This window comes from Enoplosus armatus, chromosome 7 (genome assembly GCF_043641665.1).
Source record: "Enoplosus armatus isolate fEnoArm2 chromosome 7, fEnoArm2.hap1, whole genome shotgun sequence".
NCBI classification, from domain to species: Eukaryota; Metazoa; Chordata; class Actinopteri; order Centrarchiformes; family Enoplosidae; genus Enoplosus; species Enoplosus armatus.
Window position 1 is genome coordinate 23,535,333 of NC_092186.1, and position 14,297 is coordinate 23,549,629.

Consider the following 14,297-nt stretch of genomic DNA (forward strand, 5'->3'; position numbering starts at 1 on the left):
CTTTATACTTTGTCTCTTGTTATATTATTATATTTATTCCCCCATAAACGCTTATTTATTTTATATTCATACATGCTGTGTTTTTATTTCAACTTTGAGCCTATTAGCCTTTAGATTTATTGGTGACAAAAACTGTACCAAGGTAAACTGCACTAAACCGCAGGCCTGTAAGATGGTACATTTCTGTATAAATAAGTTTTATTTAAATTAAATTAAATCAAATTTATTTTGAATTTGACGAAGTGAACGATGCACTCGGAAATCAGTCCTGCTAATCGATGACTGAGTGGTTTCAGTGATGTTAACAAAAAAAGAACAAGACCAAAGCGGCCAGTTTAAAACAAGTAGCGCACACATCTGTACACGTTTTTTTTTTTTTAGCAAGTTCAATTTTTGTCATATTATTATTATTAATTTATTAGACTAGCTTTCTTCTATTGAGACTCGCCGCATTCTAGTGGAACTGAAGTTCAACGACGGCCCTGGTCGAACACGGAAGGATTAAACCGCGTACCGACGTGTTTCCACCCGACTGGCTGACCCCAAGGGTAATAACTGTCTGTAGTATGAGGTTGTCATCTTGATACAGAGGTAATTATCGTGTTTGTGTTTCAGGAATATGGTTTCATATTGTAAGTAAGTGCCAAGTGGAACGTTCGCTGTTAGCTAACTCAGTAACGTTGTTAGCCGGCCTGTAACGTTACAGTATGAAGCAGCAATGGTGCCCAGTCGCGACAGCGAAGACAGACTGGTTTTCCTGGTTTCTTTATCTGCCTTTATTGTGTGAATGAATCCGCCTTTATTGTGTGTTTCTACTCTGTCTAACCTGATCATTTTTTATCAGATGCTCTCTGTTATACTGAGAAGAAGCACCTTAGCAGCCCAGAAGGTAACAGCCATTTGTGATTTCCTTGCTTTAAAAGCGCTTTTGCACATATTTCTAATGATTTATTATTTTTAAACTAAAACGTATTTTAAATTGTAACGTGTGTGTCTTTTTAGGGGTGGCATTGGGCAGGTCCTCCACGAGGATGCTGGACATCAGCCCTGAGCGGAGCTTCTGATGGTGGATCCAGATCCCTGCAGACCTGCGTGGCCTCAACAGCGAGGCTTCCGTTTCCAGAAAGGGACGACGGACGAGTAAAACCTCCTGCTGTCCTCCTCCAGAGGACCCAGACTCATGCTGATTCATTTTTAGCGAGGAAGCAACATTTCCACTCTTCTGGTGCGAGGATGAAGAAGCGACCACAGCTTGAGCCCCCTCCCAGAGAGCTGGATCTGCTGCGCTATGACATGAAGGACTTGTGGAAAAGTCCCAAACCTGCCCTGTACCTGGGGTTTGCAGGGCTGATCCCCTTTGTCACCCCCACGCTGCTCATGGCTGTGACTGAGAGCTACTTTCCAGAGTTGGCCTATGCTCAGGTGGCTTACGGTGCCTCCATTGCGTCCTTCCTGGGTGGCGCTCGCTGGGGATTCGCTCTTCCTGAGAGCAGCCCGGCCAAACCTGACTGGATAAACCTGGCCAACAGTGTGGTTCCCTCGCTGTTAGCCTGGGTGGCCATGGTGATGAGCGACAGCATTGTTTCTGCAGCCACCATGGTCATCATGGGACTTGGAATCTCACTGCACTATGATCTGTCTCTGCTGCCCACGTACCCCAGCTGGTTCAAAGCCCTGCGCTCCATCCTGACCATCGTGGCGTTTTTTTCTCTCGTTGGTACGCTCATAGCGAATGGAATATACCCAGAAAATAAGCTATTTTAAATTTTAAATAGTATGAAAATATTAAACTGTAAAAGCCACCGTGTTTCTATTTTGGTGATCGCGTTTCTTAATGACGGTCCTGCCTGGTTTATAGATCCCGCCAAAACCGGCTTCTGTAGAAGCACAACAGATGTAATGTGCATTCATCTTTCATAAGCAGGGTGTATTGAAATCACAATCCTGTTTGCATAGAGGGACATACAGTATGTTTCCTCTTAACATTTGGTTTTCTTCATCAGGCCCTTACTTTAAAGCCTCTGTGTAGGAGTTTTTGTCATTGACTTCTTTGGCACGACCACTACGAGTCAAGCCACACATCAAAAGAACTGAACAAAATAGGCTGAAAATGTGGAACAAGGTCTTGCTCAATGAATATCAAATGCACTTTTGCACTTTTTTGTTTTACTTGAGCTGATCTTTTACTATTTATAACATTTTAGAGTATAAAGTCTCAAGCTGCCAGAAACTGATGTCATAAATGTGTCCATTTTGTCTGAACAACAGTCAAGAAAACCGGAGGTCTTCCATTTGTGATATCAAAGGGCTTGACTTCAGTGATTATTCATGAATCCAAATCATTATGAAACGCAAGTTAAGTTTGCAGTTTTTAAGCAGGCGGGGGGGTTTTCTTTCGGTCCTTTCTCTAGAGCAATTTCGACAAATTAGCAGAGCCGCTGTTACTGCGTCCCTTTACGTGGCCAGGATCAGACAGCTTAAGTCAGGAGTATTAAACATCACTGGGGGAAAGGGGTATTACGTAAGATCTAAACTGGAGTAATCTGTACTTAAACCCTCGGGGGGGGGCAAATGCACACCATCAAACGGCACACCATCAAACGGCACAACTGACGAGGCTCGAGTGAAAGCTAGCACTCTGCGGAGGATACGTCGAGGTTTACAGAGCAAGTGTTCAAATTTAGGAGCTTTTGAGGTCGTAACGGGCTCATTATTTGCCTCCATACGTTGTGCCACACACCTCTGACAAACACCAAATGTGTTCACTCCAATTCAAATACCTTTCAACCATAGTAAGCTGAAAATACAATAAAAAAAAAAGTCTCACTTTTGTATTCAAATGTTTTTATTTATGTAAACACCAGCATCTAATTAACCAAATATTGGAAAGAAAGGCGAGAAAAGGATGGAGGGTGGAGAAGTCCACGGATATCTGAGAACAAACGCATAAGGCACATTACTCCCCTGTTCACCAAACATGCTGAAAAGGTGCAACAATGATGTCCAATATAAAAGAGACCAAAAACACTGGCGGTGATGGCGAAATCCGTCCCCAGAAGGACATACCGTGTCTCAAGCATGCCAGAATGTGAATCACCGGAGAGTAAATACAGTATTGCACTTCAAAGGTTTCCTCAGATTTCTTGGTGAAACAGGTCTCCACTCTCAAGGGACATCTTGCACAACACTTTGGGAAACTACATAAAACTGAACGAGTGTCTGTGAATGTTTGTCTACTTTTTTTTTTTTATATAAAGATGGCAAACAAAATGAACAAAAAAAAAAAAAAATCGTATTCCACTTCAGCAAGTGTTTTCTACTTTTTGGATTAGTTCAATAAGGTGCCTTTTGGTCCAACATTAGAGGAACATGTGACATATTTCTGGTGCAGTGATATAACAGGACCCATACTTTAAAATGACTGATGTAAAAAACATTGCTACCCAAGTCAACAAACAAACAAACAAACAAAAAAATGTATTGAAGTCAAACATAACCCTCTACGAGTGTTTTTGGTTTTGAAATTCTTAAAATCCATCTCTTTGGTTGATTCAACTGAAAGCCAGATGACCCAAAACTGGGCCCCCCGAGACTGACCTCAATCTGTGGGTGCATCCGCAACGCAGGCTGGACAAACAACACACAGTTGGAAACACTGCAGAAGTCTTATTCATCATTATGAGCCCTTTGTGAGTACAGCAGGATTTTGTAAACTTTCTTTTTATTTATTTTTTTTTTAGTAATGGCTCAACAGTTTAGCAAACGTCCTGCAATCACTTTAAGAACTTCTACAGTGACTCCATCTGCAGCAGCTTGAGTCCAGACTTTGGAGACCTACAGGTAAACAAGTTCTTTACATGACAGTTTGAAAACAAATTGCTGCACACCCTCTCACACTCTCCGCCGCCTACTTTTGGATACCCAGGCCGGACCGCATGTACTCATACACCACGTAGCTGATGCTGACCGCCGGTATGACCTTCATGAAGTTGGGCAGGATGCCACGGTAAAGTCCAAAGAAGCCTTCCTTTTCCACAATCTTCTTCACCATCAGGTTCATGGGCAGCTGCTCAGAGCCCTCTAAAGAAGCTGAGAAAAAGAAATAAGGGAGACAAAAAAACCAACGTGAAAGAGCTGCACGTTTTAAGAAACCACTGGAGTATTCACAAAGGGAAACATACCAGCGTCAGTCCTTTAACTGAATATACAAGTACTCATTCGTCCAGGAGTAAACACCCAGGCAATGCAAAAGTTTTTTTCCCCATTCGTCTTTGTCCCCATTTAATAATCACAATCATTTCTCTCAAAGCTTATGAACCCATAAATGCGGGCAGTAATGAAACACACCCCAGACTGCTGTCCCAAAACACTGTCAGAAGAAAATACTCATGAGCCTTTGGATTAAACCTGCAATAACTGAGTTTTGGCCACTTGGGGGCAGCAGAAACAAGCTGTAAACACAACATTGACACTTTTTCACCTAATAAAGTTGATATGACAACTGTTTGCTGCTTGACTGTTGTTTGGTGCTGGGCAGCACATATAAGTAGTCAAGCGATGCGTTATCAATATAAAAATCTTAATCATAGCTGCTGTAATGTAATGTTTGCTCAATCTTTACTTTTGCTACAGTATGTGCCTTTCAATGGTTATTTCTCTACCAATAATATAACATTAACTGCTCAATTGATTTACTTCTGTCTATATATTGTTCTTAATTTTGAAGAAAATCATCCACCAGCTGTGAAAGATTTCGAAATGATTTACTACGCTTCATGTAAGTCCCTCTGGGTGAGACTATGGAAGCACCGGGAAAATGCCAACAGTGCTAAATTGAAAGTTGACAGAATTTTAAATGAGGTTTGGTTCTCTGTACCTTGTGCCTGCATCCTGGTGCGGATCAGAGCCAGGGGGTAGCTGGCCAGCTGGCCACACGTGCTGGACATGGTACCACAGCCAAGTAGCACCAGAATACCGGGGTTGGCGGTGTCTTTGGCGTAGCGGGACAACCAGAGGTTCTTCAAGCTCTGGTGAGGACAGGGAAGAGTTTGTGTGGAACATTAGTTGAGTCACATTTCACAAAATCAGTATAGAATTTTAATGACAGATGATGCTGCATATGGACGTAGAGCTTTGCATCTACATTTTCCACACGAGGACGATTCATCACCACGCACCTCGTACACTGCCAGATCTATGCCGGCGTAGGGGATGATGCCCAGAATATTAGGAAGGTAGCCCTTGTAGAAAGCCTTCACTCCCTCCTTCTTCAGGATTTTCTTGGCACAGTCAAACATTCCCGAGTACTGTCCGGTCTTCCTCAGGGTGAGGCGGGTTTTCATCACCTGCGGGGACGAAGATCATCAGTGAGGACGTTCTTTCCCAGGCAGCACTTTTACTGAGACTCTGTAGCCGCCAGCAGCTGAGGCGCAGCAATAAGGAGGTAGTTACTCCACATTATTCCACTTCGTCACTCATCTTATTAAGCTGAAAGTCCGCTTTGGATCACAATTCTCTACCAAACATTTATTCACGGAGATAAGGTTTGAGCAGCACAGCAGGTTCAAAACATCAATATGCTGCAGTCGTGGTTTGATGACGTTTTTATGGACATTTCAAGCCGTGAAAAATGGTCAGTATTGGAGTGCACTGTAACCAGACTGAATCTGAAACTTACCGCAGCCTGACTTTGATGGACCAAACTTTTTACAGCCACCCATCAAGCCTACATGCAGATTAGTGTTTGCTATTCAAAAACACAGCTCTTGGATGAAGATCACGGTCCTATACTGTAGTTCCTTAAGGTCCTCTGAGATGTTGTCACTTAAGAGCTTTAAGTTTCTAGCCTCAACTTTTCACATACGTAAGACAATAGGGGACAAACGACAACATTAATGCACATATCGTCACTTAACCTTAACAATCAAGGACAGAAATCTGCATTATCGACTGTAAAGTCGTTCTCAGGTTAGACCGAAAGAGGCTGGATTTGGGATTACTTAGGACAGGACAATTCATGCAGACCCAATCACAACAGGGATGACTACCATCCTCGTAAGTATGTGAAAATGCACGTCCTCGAAGCGGATGGCGCTCTTAATGCTCAAACACAGATGACACCTGTAAATGCCTCCACCTCTGCTCACCTCCATGGGGTAGATGGCGGTTTGTGCTGTGGCTCCGGCCAGCGATCCAGCCATGAACCTCTCGTGGGTCTTGATCTTCCCCGGTTCACTGGCCAGCAGCTTCTTATACTGATGAAACACAGTGACAAGGGAGCGTTGCATGAAGACTATCGATATACGGCGTTTGAATGTTTCTAGCACAAAGAGGCGTGAGGTGTATGTAATCTGTAATGTGAAATAATAATAATAATAATAATAATAGTGGATGTACATTCTCGTAGGCCGTGAACTTGATGGCAGTCTCAGGGGCAATCTTCAGTACGTTGATACCGTTTCCTCTCCACAGAGACGTCAAGCCTCCTTCTTTTACCATTTGCTTAAAACCACCAACCAGGCTGATTTTGTTGCTCTTGGAGGCATGCACCTGCAAATAAAACAAACAAAAATAAAAACACCTTGAAATTGTAAGCACATACATGTATGTAGTAGTAAAGGCTGCGTCTGAAAGTTACGTCGGCCTTTAAGGAGTACACATAATATTCAAAATGTGATTTAGGAAGAACATCCGAAAGAGGGGGGGGGGGTATGTATGACAGACATCCCATGAAATGTCCAAGTTTTGACACACCTGCATGAACACCTTCATCCTGTCCAGCGGGGCGGTTCCCGTGCGGGACACGGCGCCCGCCATGGCGCCCGCTGACAGCTGCTTCCACCATATCCCGGTCGTCTTCTCCTCCTCCGTGAACTCGTCTGGGATGGCGAGGCTGTCACCAATGTCCAGCACCTACACGCCCGCACAATATTGAATTACATCACAGTCAAAGACACATTTCAAGTGCTGTGTGAAACCGTGTTTAGTTTCGAAACAGGAGCTAAAAGGAAGAGAGAGTTCTTCAAATTCAGATTCAAACCAAAGCGTAAACTTCTCAAGGCCCTACACACTCTCAAATTGACCAGATCCGTGGGAATCTGAACTTCCGCTAGAGCTTTGTGTCATTTCAAACGTCACTTCAAACCCATGAAGTCTGCTCCTGAGATTCCTTTTAAGTGACTCACACAGCTTCAAAACCACACGACTCCCAGCTTCACCTCGAGGTTAATGCCTGACAGGACCAGACAAACGCCGCGTCCTTTCCAAAATGTTACATAACCTCAGCTCCATGCTGCGAGATCAATTACATCGTGGCACGCCACTTTATCTAACCGGCTGTTTCGGTAACATCAAATGGGAAATTTCAGTTCTGTGTCACTTACGGCTGCAGCAATCTCATATGGACAAAAAAACAAAAAAACAAATCAACGTGTGATATGAAGGCTTGTATTGAAACCAGTGATTCATTTATAGTAACATAATGGTAAGTCTTCCCAGTCAAACCTCAAATAAAACACTTTGAGGCGACTGCTACAGCTTGCCGTCCTCATTTAGACGCAGCACAAAAACAACATGAACGTGTGTCAATAACAATATCTAAGCCTATCGACGCCCTCAATTTTTGGATAAAACAGAACCGTGACCAAGATATGTACTGAGTGGTTTTACAGTTAAAAAAAAAAAACAAGCTTGTGAGCGCTCTCTGGTGGACAAAGCACATTATGGCAACACTGTTTGTAAACACATCTTTGGCTTTTGTACTGTACATGCTGATACCAAAAGTCAGTATCTGTTAGAGGCTAAAACTGCTGGCGTATCAAAGGGCCTCCACCATGAAGACGACCAAGGTTTCACTCACGACCAGGGCCAACCTGGACTGAACACACGAACCTACCATGTCCACATCCACCTCATAGATCACCCCGTCGTCTTCAAAGTCGATGAAAAACCAGTTATTCTGTTGTTGCTGCTGCTGAGGCTGCAGCAGAGCCATGGCCATCTCCAGCCCTTGATAAAGCTGCTGATCCAGTACAATGGAGTCTCCTGAACGCCAATTCTCACACTGATCAGGATCCTCTTAGGCAATTCTGACTGTCAGATATCGAAGGTCTGCAGGTCTCCAGGTAACCATCGGCGTGAACACTGGAGATGGTGGGAAGCTCCCGCTGCCGTAGATGTTACCACCGGCGCCTCATCTCAGCTGCCTCTCTCTCTCTCTCTCTCTCTCTCCTGTCCTGTCCTGTTCTAGACTCGCGTCCTCCCTCATCGATCCTGTCACAATCCCACTGGCGGGCTAATCCTCCTGTAGGTCGGACTGAAATTAGCTCATCTCTGCCTCAGTTTAGCAGCCACAGGTTTACTTGACCTCTGAGGTTGTGCCAGTGAACAGAGGCAGCAAACGTCAGGGATTAGCCAGTGACTGGAGCTGGCTGTGTCTCTAGCATGCAACCGTAGTACAAGTCACAGCATATTTCTACACTTGGACAATAGTAATGAAATACTGCGTTCGCTACTGACGTTCGTCAACAGTTAAGACTCAATCTCTAGAACCGGACCAGAGGGCTCTCAATTACGGCGGTAGCAGTCTCCCTCTACGTTGTGATAAATGAACTGACTCGTGCAATATTGCTTCTTGCCACCTCTAAACAATCTCTGTTTCCAAGAAAAGTTTGTCACTCTTCATGCCCCCCCCCCCCCCCCCCCCCCCCCGTCTCAGGAAGTGAATGAGTCCCGTCTGTTGACGTAGAGGAGCCGACCTGTTGCCAAGGTCCTCGACCAAATCCGGCATCGGCCGTCAACTCTCATTCACAACTTTCCCCTTCAGCGCATCTCGTTCTCAGAGTGAGGTCTGAGACGGTCAAAAGGACGTTGGAGGCACAAGTTGGACAGCTGACTGTTTCGCCCCCAAGTCTCGAGTGATTTCGCCTTCTGTGTGGGAGCATCCTCGACCTGCTCAGGCCGGCCTCGGCGCCAGGCCGAAATGAAGACGCAACATGCTACTCTCTCTTAAACTGGAAACTAACATCTATTCATTCATGGTAACCTCATCAAACCAGAAAGGGACACTAACAATACGTTAAAAATACTCAGCTTTAAAGTTGGTCCACACCATGAAAACTGAAAACGTTATTTCTATCATTAATCAAAACTTACACTGATACTAAAATCATTTCCTGATGCCATCTTTGGTCTTAAGTGGCAATAATTTTGGTCTGTGTATAACCATGTTGACTATAATAAATCCATCATTATGGTCTCTGTGCTCTCCCTCACACACACACACACACACACACACACACTAACATATGGACACTGACAGTGCAGTTACTGAGTCATGCCCTCCTCCTTACCGTGGAGTGCTTCCAGTAGCGGATAATCTCCTGCAGGTTGGTGGCTGGGTTAAACAGGAAATGCTCCCTCCATTCATTCCAGTCCACAGTCATGGTGCCGTCCACATCGATACTGTACAACGAGCACAGAAGACAATGACAATTATCTTAAATCTTACGTCAGTTTTATCCATTAAGAATCAAGTAACTGGGACTTACAGGATCACATTGGCTAGGCATGACTTTTTTTTTCTTTTTTTTTTTCCCCCATTTGCATTAAATGGTTGGTTTTGTATTTTGGTGTTGAAGGGAGACAACTGGGGGACACCTACTGGAAGCACAAAAGCAAACACTGCCAACAAGGGCCAGACAATAAATCACACGTATGAATGTTTTATTCATTCCTCAATATTTTTTTTTTTGGGGCCATTTCTGCCTTGTTAGATAAAATGTAGACGAGAGCTGGCAGGAACTGAGGGGGGGCGAGAGAGACGGGGGATGACGTGAAACAGAAAGGCCTTTAGCTGGACGTAAACTGGGGACCAAACTCTTAGGCACCAGGACAAATTTAGCAAATTTTAATAAACAAAGTGTCTGAAATAAGAAATAATTAGTTTTTTTAAATAATTAGCACTGGATTTATCAAGACAAAAGTCACAATTTATCCTGTACCCTACGTCATATAATCGAGCCCTCCACCAAAGAAAAACGACTGGATGGGAAAGTATGCTGATTTATTATTCTTTTTAGACTCATTAAGTACCTCCTTACTTCTGCTCAGTCAGAGAGAGAGACAGAGAGAGACAGAGAGAGAGAGAGAGAGAGAGAGACAGAGAGAGAGACAGAGAGAGAGACAGAGAGAGAGAGAGAGAGAGAGAGAGAGAGAGAGATATTTGCCTAATGGCAACAGACAGTGGAGAGGGAGCATGCAAACAAGAATTAGGTCACAAGTCATAAAGATTGAATATAGAATACAGAATATATATATAAGTGGACAAAAGACTGGATATATTCCTGAGCTTATTGGTGTATATTTTGATTTCCTCGGTGCTCATCTTACATTATATTTCCTTCCTCTGAAGCACTCAATGACTCTCGGCGGTTTTCAAATCTCCCTGTCTGAGTCACAGTCACGCACATCCTGCTTTACTTCCCTTTCGAGGTCCCACCGCCGGGCGCGCTCCTGTTGCTTCAAACTTTTTCGGATATGCAAACACACGAACGCGTCGAGAGAGCTCACTGCATATAAAACCTGTCTCGAAGCGGAGCAAGGTTTTGAACAGGGTCCAACTCGGCGTTCATTTCAAACAGGTTTTGCACACACACACAGCGTACGAATGAAGCCACTAAGCCATAATAGGCAGTTCTTTCACAATGCTATAATACTTACAGCCCTTCACTTCCACACACCACCACATTTATATGTGTGTGTGTGCCTTTTGGGTCCTAAGCTCTGACAATGTTCATGGTGGTAATCATTTTCTCTTATACTACATTTTACATATTCACTCGGAAGATACTTTATACAAAACGTACATGATTCTTAACCAAAGCCAGCTGAAGCGAGTTTACTGGCCACTTCCTTTTTAACCAAGCCTAAGAGAAAACTCCCCCATTGATGATCTTATTCCTACATGTTTGCGCACTCAGACCACCAGCTCTTTATCATGCGCCATCAGCCCGCCTCCGAGCCAGAATACAGACTGAACTGGTTATCAGTCCCCTCACACTGGTCCCCACCTTTGACATCTCTCTTTCACTTTCAGTGCGAGTCCGTGAGGGTGCTGCTCGCGTCCACAAGTAAGAGGAACGCATTATTCTCACGAGCCCTTCTTCCAGAAATAAGTACGTCTAACCCTCGGCCGACTCTTGAGAGCACACCAAGTGCTGCAGAGTGGCCTTCCTAAGTCGACAGCAGCTGCAAATAAGAGAGCAGAAATACCTTTGAAGGATCTTCTGCGCCTCCTCTTTGCTGATGTCCAGTCCCAGATCGGCAAGTGATTGCTTTATCTCCAGAAAGTCTACTCGACCTGTTGGGGGGGGGGGGGGACACAGTAAATTCTCTGCCACTAACATGATAGATTATTACTATTACACGTCACAATTACTTGTCGTTCGGTGTGGTCATTACACCATACCGTCATTGTTTTTGTCCAGGCTCTTGAAGGTCAGTCGTAACTTCTTCTCGTGCTCCTTTAGATACTTGGAGAACTCGCTGAAGTCGAGCCCGTCATCTTTGTCTTGGTCCCCAGAGGAAACTATTTTCTGAAAAAAAAAAAAAAAAAACCCCCCACAGAATATTAGCAATGGCCGCTGGGCGTCTGACCTCCTCACTGGACGGTGGGGGAGGTTTTTAGAAGTAAGTCTGCCACCTCCTCTTCATGCTGCTTGATTCTGCAGCATGAAGAGCCGTCCTTTAATTGGTCAAACTATCTGTCATTTTCTTACCCTTTCATGGTCTATGCTGTCCGTCAATCTTTAATATTTCCAGCTTTGCCTTCATCCATTTACATCTGAATTTGATCACTTTTTATGGTGACGGAAAACTATCCCTGTTTGTAAAGGGATCGTCCTAGATCGAGAGAGAATTTCGTTCAGTTGTCGTGCTACACTGCGGGTGCACATGACGATTCAAGGTCAGTTCCTCAGAAGCTGAAACCTGAGCCTCAATGTTACTATTGAACAGTTTCAAAGCTCAAGGGTGATCCAAGCCATGCAGATAGGTGTAATCCACATGGAAATTAATAAAACAATCTGACTTAAATAGCATCTCTGTCCAAATTATAGCAAAGGGTAAGATGAAGAGATGAATTGTTGTGCTGAATTGAGGACACCACTTGGCCGAAGGAGGCAGTTTGAAAAGCAGCCAGCTCGCATGTTTATTACCTCTTTATCATATCATTATCACATCCACCTGCATGGATTGGGGGGGGGGGGGGGGGGGGGAGCTCCTGTTTTACAACTCCTGGTCACACACACAGCAGCGACCTCTTTTCCTGACTCGAACTTTCAAAGCTACCGGGCTCGCTGATGAGCGTGAGGAATGCGAGACTGTTTGATCAGCAAAGGTGGGACCTTCCTCTCAAAGTCGCAGCCCACAATAAAAAGCTCACCTGCACCGGCAGTTTGAACTTTGAGACGCTTTTCAGAGGCGTCCCGGTGCACCTTGTCTTCACCCACCCTGCGGCTCTCTACCTGCCTGAGAATGCTGTTGTTTTTTGTGGAGAAACCAGATTTCTAGAGAAGCCAGATCGTTGAGATAAACGTGTGCTCCAGGTGATTTGTTGATGTAAGATGGGGGGGGGGGGGGGGGGGGAGGGGACGTGTGACATTTCCTGGGCACCATCATCAAGATTTAGGACCAGAGTTGGGGTTTCAATTTGGGATTAGGCCCATCACAGGTGGATAAAATACTCCAGATTCACCACCGTCTGGTCTGACAGTGAACAGACACTATGCAGCAATTTGGGGTTGGGCGCTTTGCTTCAGGGCATCTCAACGTTGGCAATTAGGGAGGGCCAAACACGGCTCCTTCATCCCCCCCGCTCAGAAGAAAGTCCTGCATTCAAAATTTTACTGCACCAGTGAAAATCCTGGAAGTTGGAGAAAGTGAAATTGGATATATAATGAAGGGTGGCATGCTAAATCTCACAGTGACGATATGTGATCGAGGGCTCCAGAGCAGCTTCCAAATGGACCTTGTGGTGAGAGGTTCAGGTTCAAAGTTCCAAAGTGCATTCTTTGGAAACAACCCAAAGTCAAGAATGAACTTTGAACCGAAACCTTTACGCTAACATGGAACTGAAATCATGACAAGGGGCCAGTATTTACTGATTCCGACATCTCAGATGTTTGGACCTGCTGCCTCTCTCTCTCTGTTCAGACTGAATGTCTGAAGGTTTTGGGCCGCTGGTTGGACCGAACAAGACACCTGAAGATGTCATCTCAGGCCCTTTTAACCACTGCCTGACATTTTATGGAATAAACGATGAATCGATCAACCAAAAGCACAAATCGACAGAAGAACCAATGATGGTAATACTTGTCAGCTTGCAGTCCTGAAGTAAAACAAACAATAAAGTACCAGTTCTCTCAAAACTGTACTTAGGAGAAGGTTAATACACTTAATTACTCTCCCTGAGGCCTGTAATTTAGAGATAGGGTTACTTCGGGTTAATGCCGCAGCCTGCCAAGTTCCTTCAGGAGTGCAGTACTACATGAAGTATTTGTGAGTACTTTCTCCCCCTGCAGGGCCTCCGTGTGTGCTGTGTACTGTGTATCCTGTACCTGAGCTGCTCCTTTCCCAGTTTTGATGCCCATAGCGGCCAGGCCCGCCCTCAGCTCGGACACGTCCACTTTGCCATCCTTGTTGGCGTCCAGCTTGGCGAACAGATCTTCGTACGCTGCAGACGCGTCTTCGGCGCACCGGCAGTCCGTGAGAAACAGCTTCCTCACGACTTGATACATTGTTGAACCGAAGAACGGAGAGTCTTGGCCTGTCAAGCTCCGCACGGACGAACAACAACAACAACAACAACAACAACAACAATAAAAACGGGCAAAGAAAGCGAGTCCTGTGGACGGCACTTCTGGTTCGGGGGCAGTCGGAAGATTCCCGTGTGATTTCAGAGAGAGGGGGGGAGTCGCAGTAAAGTCCCAGTAACTCGGTGTAGAGAGGCTGTTTGCGGATGAGGTAGGTTGGCGGCGCTGGGCAGAAGGGTGGGGAGAGTCGGTTCAGATTGCCTGAGACAACCTCCGCTTTTACTGCGCATACACACACATCACAGAGACACACCCTTCAGCGGGATCACGCTAGACCGCATATCATTTCACGGCCTACGTTTCCATATATGAGCGTCAAGACAGTAGGCCTGCGGGAGAAAGCTGCTTTAATCCTAAATTGCCTTTATTTCCCTTCAAATGGCGTTCCTTTCCTCGCGCATTTCCCCCCAAGCCCTCCGTTTCTGC

General features: G+C 45.0%; 2 protein-coding genes across 3 annotated transcripts; one reads left to right on the plus strand and one right to left on the minus strand.

Moving 5' to 3' along the window:
• The first annotated feature begins 514 nt into the window (after positions 1-514).
• LOC139287437 (transmembrane protein 69-like) lies at positions 515-2,846 on the plus strand. The gene is made up of 3 exons (XM_070908460.1): positions 515-591; positions 845-889; positions 1,003-2,846. The coding sequence occupies exons 2-3, from the start codon at positions 845-847 to the stop codon at positions 1,762-1,764; spliced, it is 807 nt and encodes a 268-aa protein (XP_070764561.1). The 5' UTR covers positions 515-591; the 3' UTR covers positions 1,765-2,846.
• slc25a24 (solute carrier family 25 member 24) lies at positions 2,828-14,030 on the minus strand. Of its 2 annotated transcripts, none has more exons than XM_070908458.1 (10): positions 13,617-14,030; positions 11,468-11,594; positions 11,272-11,359; positions 9,351-9,462; positions 6,754-6,912; positions 6,397-6,549; positions 6,147-6,254; positions 5,178-5,345; positions 4,877-5,027; positions 2,828-4,089 (listed from the first exon to the last, which is right to left on the minus strand). In XM_070908458.1, the coding sequence occupies exons 1-10, from the start codon at positions 13,794-13,796 to the stop codon at positions 3,908-3,910; spliced, it is 1,428 nt and encodes a 475-aa protein (XP_070764559.1). In that variant the 5' UTR covers positions 13,797-14,030; the 3' UTR covers positions 2,828-3,907. The 2 variants fall into 2 exon arrangements, with proteins under 2 accessions (XP_070764559.1, XP_070764558.1); XM_070908457.1 differs by having other exon boundaries at positions 13,623-13,915.
• Positions 14,031-14,297: the final 267 nt, after the last annotated feature.